Genomic DNA, 15,692 nt, shown 5'->3' with positions numbered 1-15,692 from the left:
GGCTGGTCTGCTTGAACAAGAACCAAGGCCATGCACAGCAATGCTTTGACTATGAAATTAGAGTATTCTGTTGTGACAGAAACTGTGGCAATTTCTCAACAAAATCACCGATTCCAACTGCTTCAAGAATGACATCAACAAAATTGGCTATACGATCAACTACAATCTCAATGGTCCAAAGTTTCTCCGGTGGTACTAGTCTATACACAAATCCAGTAACTTCATTTTTTCTGTCAACTGCTTCAACAACTTCTTCACTGTCCAAAACAGCCACACATACTCCTAACCCTACCTGCATTTGTCATTGGTCAGAATGGTTGGACCTTGGGGGTCCAACAACAGGTATTGAAGGTGGTGAAAAGATATCAATCAAAAGAATTTTGGACAATTATCCTACAGTCTGCACTGCACCAAAGGAAGTTGAATGTCGTGCAAAAAATTACCCCAGATTGTCTCTTTCCCAGCTTAACCAGGTTGTGAAATGTAATCCCAAAGATGGCCTTGTGTGCTTGAACAAACACCAAGACATTACACATCAGTGCTTTGACTATGAGATCAGAGTATCCTGCTGCGATGGAAATTGTGGCAGTAACACAGCACAGACACCAAAAATCCCTTTGTTTACTCCTAGTCCTGGATGTATTTGTCAGAGGTCAGACTGGATGGATTTCGGTAGCCCAACAATGGGTCCTAAAGGTGGTGAAATTATTTCCATCAAAAGAATAACTGACACCTATCCTACCATCTGCTCAGCACAAAAGGAATTAGAATGCCGTGCAAAACTTTACCCTGAACTTTCTCTTTCACAGCTTGGACAGGTTGTGATATGTAATGCAAAAGATGGCTTTGTGTGCTTGAACAAATACCAAGATATTACACATCAGTGCTTTGACTATGAGGTCAGAGTATCCTGCTGTGATGGAAATTGTGGCAGTAACACAGCACAGACACCAAAAATCCCTTTGTTTACTCCTAGTCTGGGATGCATTTGTCAGAGGTCAGACTGGATGGACTTTGGGAGCCCAACAATGGGTCCTAACGGTGGTGAAATAATTTCCATCAAAAAAATAACTGACACCTATCCTACCATCTGCTCAGCACCAAAAGAATTAGAATGCCGGGCAAAACTTTACCCTGAACTTTCTCTTTCACAGCTTGGACAGGATATTATTTGTAATGCAAAAGATGGGCTCCTGTGTTTGAACAAAAATCAAAATATCACAAAGCAATGCTTTGATTATGAAATCAGAGTATTATGCTGTCATGGAAAATGTGGCAGCTCCACACAGGCAGCAACAACCTCTGCAAGGTTGTCACTTTCAAGAACAACCACACCAGCAACAGCTTCTTCAGGTACAACTATACAACATATACCATCTTTCATTACATCAAAACCAGTTACTTCTACCTCTGAATGTACCTGTCATTGGTCAGAAGCGTTGGACTTTGGTGGCCCGACAGTAGGACCCGAAGGTGGCATAAGAGTAACAATCAAAAAAATAACAGATACCTATCCATTCCTATGTTCAGCCCCAAAGAAGGTGGAATGCTATGCAAAACATTATCCTCGACATTCTCTTTTGCAGCTTGGACAGGATATTATTTGTAATGCAAAAGATGGGCTCCTGTGTTTGAACAAAAATCAAAATATCACAAAGCAATGCTTTGATTATAAAATAAAAGTATTATGCTGTCATGGAAAATGTGGCAGCTCCACACAGGCAGCAACAACCTCTGCAAGGTTGTCACTTTCAAGAACAACAACACCAGCAACAGCTTCTTCAGGTACAACTTCTATACAACATATACCATCTTTCATTACATCAAAACCAGTTACTTCTACCACTGAATGTACTTGTCATTGGTCAGAAGCGTTGGACTTTGGTGGCCCAACAGTAGGACCTGAAGGTGGCATAAGAGTAACAATCAAAAAAATAACAGATACCTATCCATCCCTATGTTCAGCCCCAAAGAAGGTGGAATGCTATGCAAAACATTATCCTCGACATTCTCTTTTGCAGCTTGGACAGGATATTATTTGTAATGCAAAAGATGGGCTCCTGTGTTTGAACAAAAATCAAAATATCACAAAGCAATGCTTTGATTATAAAATAAAAGTATTATGCTGTCATGGAAAATGTGGCAGCTCCACACAGGTAGCAACAACCTCTGCAAGGTTGTCACTTTCAAGAACAACAACACCAGCAACAGCTTCTTCAGGTACAACTTCTATACAACATATACCATCTTTCATTACATCAAAACCAGTTACTTCTACCACTGAATGTACTTGTCATTGGTCAGAAGTGTTGGACTTTGGTGGCCCGACAGTAGGACCTGAAGGTGGTATAAGAGTAACAATCAAAAAAATAACAGATACCTATCCGTCCCTATGTTCAGCCCCAAAGAAGGTGGAATGCCATGCAAAACGTTATCCTCGACATTCTCTTTTGCAGCTTGGACAGGATATTATTTGTAATGCAAAAGATGGGCTCTTGTGTTTGAACAAAAATCAAAATATCACAAAGCAATGCTTTGATTATGAAATCAGAGTATTATGCTGTCATGGAAAATGTGGCAGCTTCACACAGGCAGCAACAACCTCTGCAAGGTTGTCACTTTCAAGAACAACCAAACCAGCAACAGTTTCTTCAGGTACAACTTCTATACAACAGATGCCATCTTTCATTACATTAAAACCAGTTACTTCTACCTCTGAATGTACCTGTCATTGGTCAGAAGCGTTGGACTTTGGTGGCCCGACAGTAGGACCTGAAGGTGGCATAAGAGTAACAATCAAAAAAATAACAGATACCTATCCGTCCCTATGTTCAGCCCCAAAGAAGGTGGAATGCCATGCAAAACATTATCCTCGACATTCTCTTTTGCAGCTTGGACAGGATATTATTTGTGATGAAAAAGATGGGCTCCTATGTTTGAACAAAAATCAAAAAATCACAAAGCAATGCTTTGATTATAATATCAGGGTATTATGTTGCCATGGAAAATGTGACAATTCCACACAAACACCAACAACTCCTAGGTTGTCAGGATTAACAACAACCACAATTTCAAGTACACCTTCAGCAACTTCTACACCTTCCAAGACATCAAAACTATCCCCACCTACTCCTACCCCACTATGCATTTGTCAGTGGTCAAAATGGTTGAATTTTGGCAGACCAACAACTGGTCCTGAAGGCGGTAAACTTATACCAGTCAAAATCATCACTGATACCTATCCAATGACCTGCTCAATACCACAGGGAATTGAATGTCGTACAAAACTTTATCCCCGACTTCCTGTATCACAGCTTGGCCAGGTAGTGAACTGTAATCTTAAAGATGGACTTGTTTGCCTAAATAAAAAGCAAAATATTACACAGCAGTGCTTTGACTATGAGATCAGAGTGTTGTGCTGTCATCGGGATTGTGCTAGTGCAACTTTACCAGCAGCATTGAGTCTAGCTTTATTAAATTCCTCCTCAAGTGTAAGCACAACTATTGTACCCCCAACAAGAGCAAAGACTACTACCATTTCAAAAAAATCTTCTGAATGTATTTGCCAGTGGTCAGACTGGATGGACTTTGGCAGTCCAACAACAGGGCCTGAAGGTGGTGAAATTATACCTGTAAACTCAATAATGAAGACACATTTTAACATTAGCTCCGTTCCAACTGAGGTTAAATGCCATGCAAAACTTTACCCTGGACTGCTTCTTTCACAGTTGGGCCAGGCTGTTACATGCAATTCTGTGGATGGACTTGTTTGTTTAAATAAGAACCAAGGTGTTACACAACAATGTTTTGATTATGAGATTCAAATATTACATTGTCATGGATTGTGTGGAAAATCATCCAAAATTAGACAAACAAATCAGCATTTTTCAAACAGCACAATAAGCACCACTAGAAGTTTGCCAATTATCACAGGTTCAACAGGAGGTCAGGTCACTGTACATCAAGATTGTGTCTGTGAAATCAATGGCAAAACGTTTAAGCCAGGTACTTATTTCTTCTGTATTTCACTACCTCTATAAAGATTTTGACTATATCTGTGGTTAAGTTGTATGTATACATGCATTAATTATTCTGTTTTTGTCAAAATGGAGAAAAAAAGTATTTTCTCTTAACCTCTTGAAAATGATGGCATTTTTTATCCCACAGAATCAGAAATTTATAATAAAACTGATGGTGATGGATGGTGTTACACAGCAAAATGTGTCAAAATGGAAGATAAGAAGTGTGATGTGATAACATCATCAGTACCCTGTTTAACAACAGTGTTGCCCTCAGCCTCAAAAACACTGTCAGGCAATTGTGATAAACATATGCCTCCTCTTAAAGTAAGTACTTTTATATTATAGATTTTTGGTGTCTTAATCTAGATTTAGTTTTCTTTGTGTAAATTCCTATTAGTACAGAGCCCCACACATGGTATGCAGGAAAAAAAATAGTAGGGTAAATTGTGTGCACAATTTACTAATTTGTTTTCCTCAATTTATTAATTGTTTGATCGTCTTCTCGGCGCTCCGCCAGGGCCCGCGAGGAGACCCGGCAGGGCCGATCCGAGGACCTAACTAAACCATCCAATCGGTAGTAGCGACGGGCGGTGTGTACAAAGGGCAGGGACTTAATCAACGCGAGCTTATGACCCGCGCTTACTGGAAATTCCTCGTTGATGGGAAATAGTTTCCATCCCCAGTCCCGATCACGAGTGGGGTTCAGCGGGTTACCCGCGCCTCTCGGCGTATGGTAGACACGCTGATCCGCCCATTATGGCGCGCGTGCAGCCCCGGACATCTAAGGGCATCACAGACCTGTTATTGCTCCATCTCGCGTGGCTAAACACCACTTGTCCCTCTAAGAAGTTGAACGCCGACCGCATGGGGCCGCGTAACTATTTAACAAGCCGGAGTCTCGTTCGTTATCGGAATGAACCAGACAAATCGCTCCACCAACTAAGAACGGCCATGCACCACCACCCACAGAATCGAGAAAGAGCTCAATAAATCAAGAGAACGAATTAGTAAATTGTGTGCACGATTTAGCAAATCGAGGGAACGAATTAGCAAATTGGGGGAAAGAAATAGTAATCGAGTGCATGATTTAATACATTGAGGGAACGAATTAGTAAATCATGTGCGCAATTTATTTTATTTTTTTTTGCATGTCATGTCCGCATCGTATATTAGAAATATTAGAAATATTTTTTTGTCATATATATATGTGTGTGTGTGTGTGTGTGTGTGTGTTTATTATTGGACTCCTTTTTAATTGTATTAAAAGTCCTCATAAAATTTTAGAAGGCAACTTGCTACTTGAATGACATAAAATGTCCTACAAGACTGCTGAATAACTTTTTTTCACAATCTTTTTTAGAATGGTGAATCAATTCATGTGGGAAATTGCTCTATAGACAGATGCATAAATGGTTCAGTGGAACATAAAGCAGTACAATGTGATCCTGTCCAGTATCCTGTGTGTAAAAACAAATTTCAACCACTGAAAGTTGCTGACGAGTCTGGATGCTGTTTTAAATATGAGTGCCAAAGTGAGTTAAGATAGATATCTGATGTTCTATTTAATTAATTAGTTACTTTCTCACAATATTTTGTTGAACAGAAAATGACCTGTAAATGTTGTCTCAGGTATCTGTAATGGCTTTCACGACCTACATTACATTACATTGGATGCAGTATATTACACTTTTAAAGGAAACCTTACTTCCCTATCTGTCGGTCACTACGAGTTATGTCAAATGACATATGGGGTCTCACTTGGGAGGCCAGTCATCTCTGAGTTTAAGAGAAAACGCCAATGTAAATTGGTTAGTGGATTTTGTATGCTGAGCCACTCCCTGTGCCTACAGGTATATAAGGTGACAGCGCGCATCCACTCGTTAGATCTTTGCTTCAGAGCCGAGTAGTCACTACAAAGCCATTCATCTTGTGTTCAGAGGGCTTATCTTGCTTGGTCTTATGGTGCGTTACAGCGGTGTCCCTGTCATCAGCGATTCCCCAGGTTGCTTCAGTTAAAAGAGCAAATCACGGATGATTCACATCTTTTTCAAGATGCTGTTTTTGCACGTGTCATTCTGGATGCGGCCGTTTTCTGTCCTCTGTCAACGGCCACAATCATTGTTTTCAGTGTCTGGGCATTCAGCACACTGAAGCTGCGCTTATGGATGAGTCATGCGTCTATTGTGGGCATACGAACATGGCATCGCTGTAATCGTGTCTTTCTCGCCTCAAAAGAGGCTATTGCTCTGGGAGACTTGAGGGTTACAGTGAGAGTTTCTCCTCCCAGCCATGCCCCACGGACCTCTCACTCCTCCCACAGCGCATGTTCCATGCGTCTACTGGATGATTCTGCTGGGCAGTCTCACGGCAGTCCCAACTGTCATTCAGTGGGTGGCCAGTGGATGACATGTCGATTGCAGCATCAGGGTTATCGGCCTCGGAAGATGAAGATTTGGCAGGGCTGCCCCCCTTAGGTGTTGTTGCCACTGCCGAATCGGACCCAGAGGTGTCAGCCATGCTTTCCCAGACAGCTGTAAGCATCGGGTTGGATGTGACTACACTGCCCAGCCCTGACCGCTCATGGCTGGATGATTGGTTTCTCAGTGCGGAGCACAGCTCACAACTGCCCCAGTTCCTTTCTTCCCAGAGGTACATGAAGAGATGACAAAGTAGTGGACGGCCCCTTTTAAGGCAAGAAGCATCCTTACCACTCTCAATGGCGGGGCAGCTAGGGGGTACGTTGACATTCCCCAGGTGGAGAGAGCGTTTGCGGTGCACCTGTGCCTATAAAACGCCACTACTTGGAGGAATCGTCTGTGTCTCCTCTCCAAAGCCTGTAAGCTGTCGGTGGCCCTCGCTGCCAAAGTTTATAGTGCTGCGGGCCAAGCTGCCTCTGCCCTGCATGGCATGGCTGTCCTGCAGGTACACCAATTAAAGGCGCTAAAACAAATGCACAAGGGTAGTAAAGACCTGAGGTAGATGCAGGGGCTGCACAAGGCGACTGACTTCTGCATCCAGGCAACGACAGTCACAGCGCGGTCCCTTGAGAAGGTGATGTCCACTCTGGTGGTCCAGGAGTGCCCTCTCTGGCTCATCCTGGCCAAGATGAGAGATGTTGTCAAAGTTTTCTTTCTTGATGCTCCCATCTCCCGGCTGGCCTGTTCAGCGACACTGTCGGGGACTTTGCCCAGCTTTTCTCAGCAGCACAAAAGCAGACTGAGGCCATTCGGCACATCTTGCCCCAATGTGATCCTCCGGCTGCCACTCTTCCGTCACAGGCCGTGTCTCAGCCTGCTCGTTGCCATGGGCATCCTCCTGCGTCCTCCACTTCAGCTCTGCTCCATGCTGAGACTAGATCAACGCCAGCACGCCAAGCCCCATGTAGGAGAGCGGCTCCCCCATGTTACATCCAGCCGCTAAGTCCTCTAAGAAGACAATGAAGTGGCCGCGACACAGGCACAGATGTAGGAGACTGCACTTCAGGAGGTGGCAGGGACAGCACCGCTCATTTCTCCAGAGGAGGGTTGGGCGTAGAATCATCTTTTTCCATTTATTTTTGCTCTGCCACTGGCTCAACGGCCACCGGTAACCACATTCAGCAGTTTCCTTTTAATTCGGAAAGCAAGGCTTGTGGGTTGACAGTGAGCGACGCACTGCTTCCTCACTTTCTCCAATGATGCCCCCTATTGGCAGAGGCCGAAAGGTCACTGTTCGGAGACGCAACAACTTTCCACTTGCCTCTGGCCAGTCGCTTAGGGGACACTGGGAGTTTTGCTTTGATGACTCAGAACACGATGCCTTCTGGGCCACCCAGTTCAACTCCCCATCGCTGCACCACTGCGGGTATGTCGCTGTCCCTTTGGTGCCACTCGTATGGAGCTTGGGGGTGTGGGTTGCACTGCCCAACCTGTCCTGTTGGCAAATTTGGACAGTTCGACTCAACTATGCGATTCAGTTCACCAAGCGACCTCCCAAGTATAAATAGCGTTCTCAAGACTTTGGTGGCAGTCCGGGACCCCTTTGTCTTGCATGAGGAGATTGGTGTCCTGTTGGCAAATGATGAAATCAAGCCAGTTGCTCCAGTCGATATGAGGAAGGGGTTTTACAGCCCTTACTTCATTGTACCCAAGAAAAGCACTGACCTTCGACCTATCTTGGATCTACGAGTCTTGAATCAGACCCTTCACATATGTACCTGTGCCACAACCTTGAACCATTCACTGTTGCTGGGACATGTTCTCGGCTCCTCAGCATAAAACATAATGAGTGGATGCGCACTGTCAACTTATATACCCGTAGGTACGGGGAGTGGATCAGCATGTAAAATCCACTAGCCAATTTTCATTGGTGTTTTCTCTTAAACTCAGAAATGATTGGCCTTGCCAAGTGAGACCCCATATTTAGTTTGACATAATGTCTCCATTCCCTCCATTATGGAATGAGGGTTACGTATGTAACCGAGATGTTATGTGCTTGTGCAAGAAATTGATTAAAATTATAATATCAGTGTGGTAGTTGATAAAGTCTCCTGTGACATTCTGTCACAAAACTGACATTCTAGAATTTTGTAATATGTTTGAGAGGGTCCTTTTCTGTTACTGATTTTTTTTTTTTTTTTTTTAAGAAACTCAAATTCATCAATTTAAATCAGTTAAATAAAGCTAATCGTATGTCTCATGTCAATTAATGTTGCATTAACCTCATCTCAGCGATGCCAAATTGATGCATTTATGTTTGTATTGGTTTTATTTGATCTATAATGTCTTTACTTTTTTCTCAGAAATCATCGACTCTCAGAAAAACGGGGCAGCATTCTGAAAATTATAGTTCCTCTGCTGAACACCAGCACAGCACCAGCTCAGATTTCAGCAACATACAAGCACTATTTAAATGGAAAAGGGATAACAGGGATTACACTGAATGTTACTTTTATTTTATTTTTAAATTATTAATATTATCATTATTATTTTTTTCTTTTTTTCAGAAAATGTTTGTTAAATGAGTTTTAATTTAGGTAATCAATAAAAACTGTTTTATGCTGTATTTAAAACTGTATTCATCATCCAAAATTTTATAATTGCAAAAAAAAAAAAAAAAAGAAAAAAAAAAAAGAAAAAATTATCATGTAAACACAGTTGTTGTGTAGTGTATTTAACAAAATTTTACTAGGTTTTAATTAATCTGGCAATAATAACCCATGAAAGATGTACAAAATAAACCAGTATTCCTGTAAAAAAAAAAAAAAAAAAAAAAAAAACTCCCACTCTTGGTATTGTCCATATCTGACCCATCTGGGGGTTGCAAAGCATCTTAAAATGGGTTACTTTCAATCCAAAGATCCCCCTAATAATAAAATCTCATTGTGTTGATTAATTTGTATTTAATTAATTAAACAAATTATGTCTCAATTCTCTTAATATCTTTTTGTGGTTGTTTTAATAAATATATGCAGTTAGATGGTTGTTCTTAGTCATTTTGAATGGGACATCCTGACTATTTGAAAGCTTCATGATTAGTGCAAAAATGCCACATAAAAATGGTTTAGTTAAGTTTTGCTTGCTTCATAAAGACATCATAAAAACAAAGCTTAACCAACATTGTATAGATCACAGATTTTTAAATATATTTGAATATTCTGGATCTATTAACCTGATCAAGTCTATTTCACACATTAAATACTCATGCAGATGATGTAGCTAGAGCACAAACAGTGCAAAGGAAAGAATTGTTATTTATTTGTATACATTACTCTACAAAATATCAGTCAGGTAACTATAAATTAGTTTTTGGATAACATTTTTATCCTTAAATTGATCATAAACTACAGCAAATGTTAGATATGTCTGTTTCTATTTTTAGATCCACCTGGCGGTTTGAAGTGATGGTGAACATGAACTGTCTGAATTGAATAATCTTTCTCAAAGTTCAGAATGACTTCATCTGAGCAAGCCAAATTTTAAACAGAATTGTTACCAATCAAAGACAATGGATAATTACTGCTTCACAGCATTGTTCTGTAACATTAAAAACCTAGATAGGGACATTCTTGTATCTGTAGCTTTACTGTAATGACAAAACAGCAGACAGCATACGAATAAACGGCAAAAATAATATAATAAATATAGTTATATATTAAATATATTAAAAGGGTAATATATTAGGTAATCAATAAATCAATATATATATATATATATATATATATTTATTTTTTTCAGATTATATATATGTTTTGGTTCAATAATATTTATACAAACACTCACACAAAGTAAAGGATTGTTATAGACCAATATATTTTGCTCAAATGTTAATCTAGGTGAGTATAATAATATAATATAACAATCAATATAACAAATTATTTTGGGGCATTTTATAACAATTTCAATGAGCAACGAGTATCTGTTTTGCACATCAACACTGGTGTCAAGTAAAATACTATTTAAACAAGATTGATTATTTTCTTTTTTCTTTTCTTTTTTTCACTGGGGAGTGTTATTTGCTTGTTTAAAGTGGAAAGCATAGAAAAATTGACTTTAAATAAATGACAGTCATTTCACTTTTTTAGTGTATGAACCACTTTGCAGTATTATGTGACAGACTTATAAGTCACATTTATTATTCAGTTAGCAGATACTGTTTTCTGAAAGGGCTTTGAAATTAAGTCACATTTTTTCACAAGAGCCAATGATTTTTGGATATCTGTTTGATGGCACTTGTAGCATAAATCAAACCCCTTTGCTTATTTTTGTTGTTGTTACAACAAGGCATATCTAAATGATAACTTTCAGTGAAGGTAAATGTTTTTGTCTGTTTTTCCAGTTCCCCTCAATTATGTTTATTCAGTCATTACGAAAGTAACCTTTACCTAAAGGCTTTAGCATACCACACTTTAATCTTCAGTTGCATATACCATGCTATAGCAGAACACCAATCATGACAATGTGTGTTTGAATTACGCTGTTGAGCCATTGAGTTCATTTCTGAATCCTGAATCCAGTTTACGCCAAAGACCATGAAACATGGAAAAATATGGAATAATCTTATGACTCACCCTATTGGTAACAAACAATATTTGCTATTATGCAAAAACATTTCCTTGTGCTAAAAGTAACACAGTGTTATGTTTATGAACGTACTCGGTTACTAAAGTAACCTCGGTTCTCTCTAGAAGAGGGAACGAGTACTGCGTCTTAGCTAAGACGCTACGGGAAAAGTCTCTTTTCACAAAATACTGAAGCAAAAAATTATCCTTAATTTTGAATTTTTGTAAAGCGCATTTGCAGCAGTACACAGCCATAGGCGAGACGGCTCGCTCGCTCATTGGCTGCTCTGCAGCAAGTGCACAGCCTATCGAGCGCAGGCTGATGCAATATCAGACCAATTAGGAAGCTTCGCGCCCATCACGCCACTTCCCGCCGAAACGGGTGTGGCCCAACCCTATAAAAGGAGCTCGAAAAGGCTGACTCACCTGATTTATTTCATCGCCGAAGCGAACCAGAGTGAATCGTACGCACGGCAGAGAACGCAGTACTCGTTCCCTCTTCTAGAGAGAACCGAGGTTACGTTAGTAACCGAGTACGTTCTCTTACGAGAGTTCTCTCGTACTGCGTCTTAGCAAAGACGCTACGGGAACCTAATGTAAAACGCCTTGCGCGCAGGGATCACACACCAATAAACCTGAAGCAACGCCCAGGATTTACAGTGCACAGTCACCCGAGGGACTCACAGAGAGTCCAGGACAGGAAAGGGGGGGAGCCCTCCGTTCCATATCTAGCAGCACCCGTAGATGCGGCAATATAACATCACACAGTCGAGGCAAGGCCTGACCAATGTGGCAATGCGGGTCTTACGCAATACTGCCCATATAACAGTCGGCAGCGCATAATGCTCACGAACTCAGAATTCCCATCAGGGCCCTGATTCGGCTATACCGACAGCAGCCTTGCTTGCAAGGCGGGAACCTGATAAATGCAGACGGCGAGGCCCAACCTGCCGCCATACATATATCCTGCAAGGAGATCCCAGTAGACCACGCCCACGACGAGGCAACGCCCCTTGTGGAGTGTGCTCTGACGCCCAGTGGGCACTGAAGGCCCCTGGAAGCGTAAGCTAACGCTATGGCGTCAACTATCCATCTGGATAGAGTCTGTCTCGAAACAGCCATTCCCTTGGAACGTCCACTGAACGAGACAAACAGCTGCTCAGTCTGTCGAAAGACAGTGGAGCGAGACACATAAGCTCTTAAAACCCTAACAGGGCAAAGAAGACTCGAGTCTCCATCCTCTCCTGACACCGACAGGGCAGACAGGGCAATAACCTGAGCTCGAAATGGCGTGTTGAGGTATTTCGGCACATAACCGTGCCTAGGTTTGAGTATGACCCTTGAGTCATTAGGCCCAAACTCCAAGCACGACAGGCTCACCGAGAGCGCGTGCAGGTCACCCACACGCTTCACTGAAGCGAGAGCCAACAAGAATACTGTTTTGAACGACAGATGCTGGAGGCTAATCGATTGGATAGGCTCAGAAGGGGGACCCTTCATGGCCTCCAAAAACCGCCGCGAGGTCCCATATAGGGACTGACGGAGGCCTGGGAGGATTCAGCCTCCTAGATCCTCTAAGGAAGCAGATGACCAAATCGTTCCTCCCTATTGACTGACCGAGCGCTGTTCAGAAAACGCTGCGATGGCCGCCACATAAACTTTGAGTGTGGATGGGGCTCTGCCCTTATCCAACAGCTCCTGTAGGAAGGAGAGAACCTCCGTCACCTCACAACTAAGGGGTGAACATCCCCGAGCCGTGCACCAGCTGGAGAACACCGACCACTTCGAGGCATACATCCGTCGTGTCGACGGAGCTCTAGCCTGAGTGATGGTATTTAGCACTCCCACTGAGAGATCAGCGGGTAACCGTTGAGCGCCCACACATTGAGGGACCACAACTCCGGTTGAGGGTGCCAAATCAAGCCCCTGGCCTGCGAGAGGAGGTCACTCCTCAACAGTATTGAACATCTCGTATTGAACAGTATTGAACATCTCGTTTCTCTCACCCGTTCTATCACCTGCGGAAGGAGGGAGACGGGAGGGAAAGCATAAAGCGGGCAGCACGGCCATCTCCGTGACAGCGCGCTTTCGTCCTTGGAAAAGAACGCGGGGCAGTGAGCGTTTTCATGGGACGCAAAGAGGTCCACCTCTGCCCTGCCAAATCTCTCCCACAACAGCCGGACTGTTTGCGGGTGTAGAGACCATTTTCCTGTGGGAATGTTGCTTCTGGACAGCCTGTCTGGACCCAGATTCTGTAGCCCAGGCACATGAACTGCCCTCAGCGAGCGCAAGTTGCGCTGAGCCCGAACCAGGAGGCGTTCTGCCAACCTGTACTGGTTTCGGCACCCGAGACCGCCCTGGCGATTTCTGTAGGACACGTGGTGTCCCTTGATTCGGGGACAAAAGCGCGTCATCGCGCTCTCCACTGCCAGCATTTCCAGACAGTTGATATGTTGGAGACTTTCCCGTTCTGACCACAGGCCAAAGGACGGTCTACCCTCGAGCAGCGCTCCCCATCCCGAAGTGGAGGCGTCCGTCGACACCTTCTTCACTTTTCATCGCGTTTCACCAATGCCTTGTTCAGCTGTCTTAGATCCAGTATGGGCCTGAGACCCCCGTCTCTCTTGGGCACTAGAAAGTATCTGCTGTACAGCCCCCCCTCGCTTTGAGCTTGAGACACAGGCTCTACAGCCCCTCTGCTCAACAGTTTTGATATTTCGGCCCGAAGTATGCGTGCTACTTCTGTTTTGACCGTGGTTTCGACGCGTCGAAAAAACTGTAGCGAGTAGCCTCTCCTTATAATGCCTAGCACCCAATCCAAAACCCCTGGAAGCGCTGAACATGCATTTGCATGAATGGCTAAGGGCTGGATGCGAAGCGCGCTCTGTTGACTGAGCAATGGCTCTTCGGTGTGCTGTAACATGGGCGTTACGCCAGTGGCATTTGAGGCGGGGAGTGCGCTGATCACAGCGGGCAGATCGCTCCTCCTCGACCCCGTCCCGGCGCTTAACCGATTGAGGGAGGGCTGAGCGGGTCCCGTGGGACTTGTGATGTCTGCGAGTAACTGTGGGCTGCAAGTGTGCACATTTACTGCTTTCGACTCGCTGTCTGCCTGGGCAGAGCGTACGTGCACGGGTTTCGTTTTTACAGAAACCACGCGCCGTGTGTGACATAGTGTTTGTGGGCACTGAGGAGTGGGCACGTTACAATGTGGAGCGCGTGACCGATCTGAGTCGATCTTATAGGCGCGAGCCCTGTGTGCAGGGCTGTGCTTACATGCGGAGATGGGCACTGAGGAGTGGGCATCGTCACTACATTTATAGCACCATCTGCCGTGGCCGGACGAACGTGCATGGGTTTCGTTTTTACAGAAACCACATGACGCGTCTGACATAGTGATTGTGGGCACTGAGGAGTGGGCACGTTTACTATGCAGTGCGCGCGATCGACTTGAGTCGCTTTTATAGGCGCGAGCCCTGTGAAGGGCTGTGCTTATATGTGGAGATGGGCACTGAGCAGTGGGCATCGTCACTACATTTACAGCACCATCGGCCGTGGCCGGACGAACGTGCACGGGTTTCGTTTTTACAGAAACCACATGACGCGTGTGACATAGTGATTGTGGGCACTGAGGAGTGGGCACGTTTACTATGCAGTGCGCGCGATCGACTTGAGTCGCTTTCATGGGCGCGAGCCCTGTGTGAAGGGCTGTGCTTATATGTGGAGATGGGCACTGAGCAGTGGGCATCGTCACTACATTTATAGCACAATCAGCCGTGGCCGGGACACCAGAAATTACACCTTTTTCGGAAAATATCTGTTTTTTTTTTTTTTTTTGCAGGCACAAGTGGGCCACCGTACAGGCTTGCGCATTGCAAAAGATGCTGAAACAGTCACAATCCCTGGAACTGAAACAGCGGCGCGCTTAGGTGAGAGTTCGGCCTCAGCACAGTGGAGAATGCAGGCTCAGAGAAAAGGCCAAGCGAGTCCTCAGAGTCACCATGGCAACAGCTCGCAGTGAGGGCATCCGCCGTCAGCGAGCGCGAGCGCTGCATGATCTTCACCCAGGCAGGAGAGCAACAGATGACGTACCGGTCTCCCTCGCTGAGTGGGGCTCTGACGAGCCGCAGGAAGGCATCTTAAAAAAGACGCAAGCTCTTTTACGAGTGTGTGTCGCAGGGCGAACACACACACACGCATAAAGAACAGCTGGATATAACAGAATTGAAAGGATATGTGCGCCGGACAGCGCAGCAGGAACGGCAGTAGAAGGCGGCGAAGGCCAGCAGCTTCAGAATGGCTCGTCCCGCTGAGATGCTTCTCAGACGGCGCTTGCTTCCTCTGTGATCAGCGATGCGTGAGCTTCGCTGAAGAGATGAAAAATCAGGTGAGTCAGCCTTTTCGAGCTCCTATTATAGGGTTGGGCCACACCCGTTTCGGCGGGGAAGTGGCGTGATGGGCGCGAAGCGTCCTAATTGGTCTGATATTGCATCAGCCTGCGCTCGATAGGCTGTGCACTTGCTGCAGAGCAGCCAATGAGCGAGCGAGCCGTCTCGCCTATGGCTGTGTACTGCTGCAAATGCGCTTTACAAAAATTCAAAATTAAGGATAATTTTTTGCTTCAGTATTTC

At 44.1% G+C, this 15,692-nt stretch overlaps 1 protein-coding gene across 1 annotated transcript; it reads left to right on the top strand.

Annotated features, from left to right (window-relative positions):
- The first annotated feature begins 207 nt into the window (after positions 1 to 207).
- Positions 208 to 9,271, top strand: muc5f (mucin 5f). Its single transcript, XM_059518239.1, has 4 exons — positions 208 to 4,005; positions 4,168 to 4,346; positions 5,383 to 5,554; positions 8,803 to 9,271. Exons 1-4 carry the CDS (start codon positions 663 to 665, stop codon positions 8,838 to 8,840), a joined length of 3,732 nt encoding a protein of 1,243 aa, XP_059374222.1. The 5' UTR covers positions 208 to 662; the 3' UTR covers positions 8,841 to 9,271.
- Positions 9,272 to 15,692: the final 6,421 nt, after the last annotated feature.

This window comes from Carassius carassius, chromosome 2, assembly GCF_963082965.1.
Source record: "Carassius carassius chromosome 2, fCarCar2.1, whole genome shotgun sequence".
NCBI classification, from domain to species: domain Eukaryota; kingdom Metazoa; phylum Chordata; class Actinopteri; order Cypriniformes; family Cyprinidae; genus Carassius; species Carassius carassius.
The sequence above is the reverse complement of the archived record's forward strand: the minus strand, read 5'-3'. Positions and strand labels throughout refer to the sequence as shown.

Bases quoted from the DNA above. Each gene is read 5' to 3' on its own strand.
- muc5f (XM_059518239.1), top strand. From the start codon at position 663: ATGGATTTCGGTAGCCCAACAATGGGTCCTAAAGGTGGTGAAATTATT. The intron at 4,006-4,167 runs GTACTTATTTCT...TTTATCCCACAG, and splicing joins TGGCAAAACGTTTAAGCCAG to AATCAGAAATTTATAATAAA. The intron at 5,555-8,802 runs GTGAGTTAAGAT...CTTTTTTCTCAG, and splicing joins TTTTAAATATGAGTGCCAAA to AAATCATCGACTCTCAGAAA.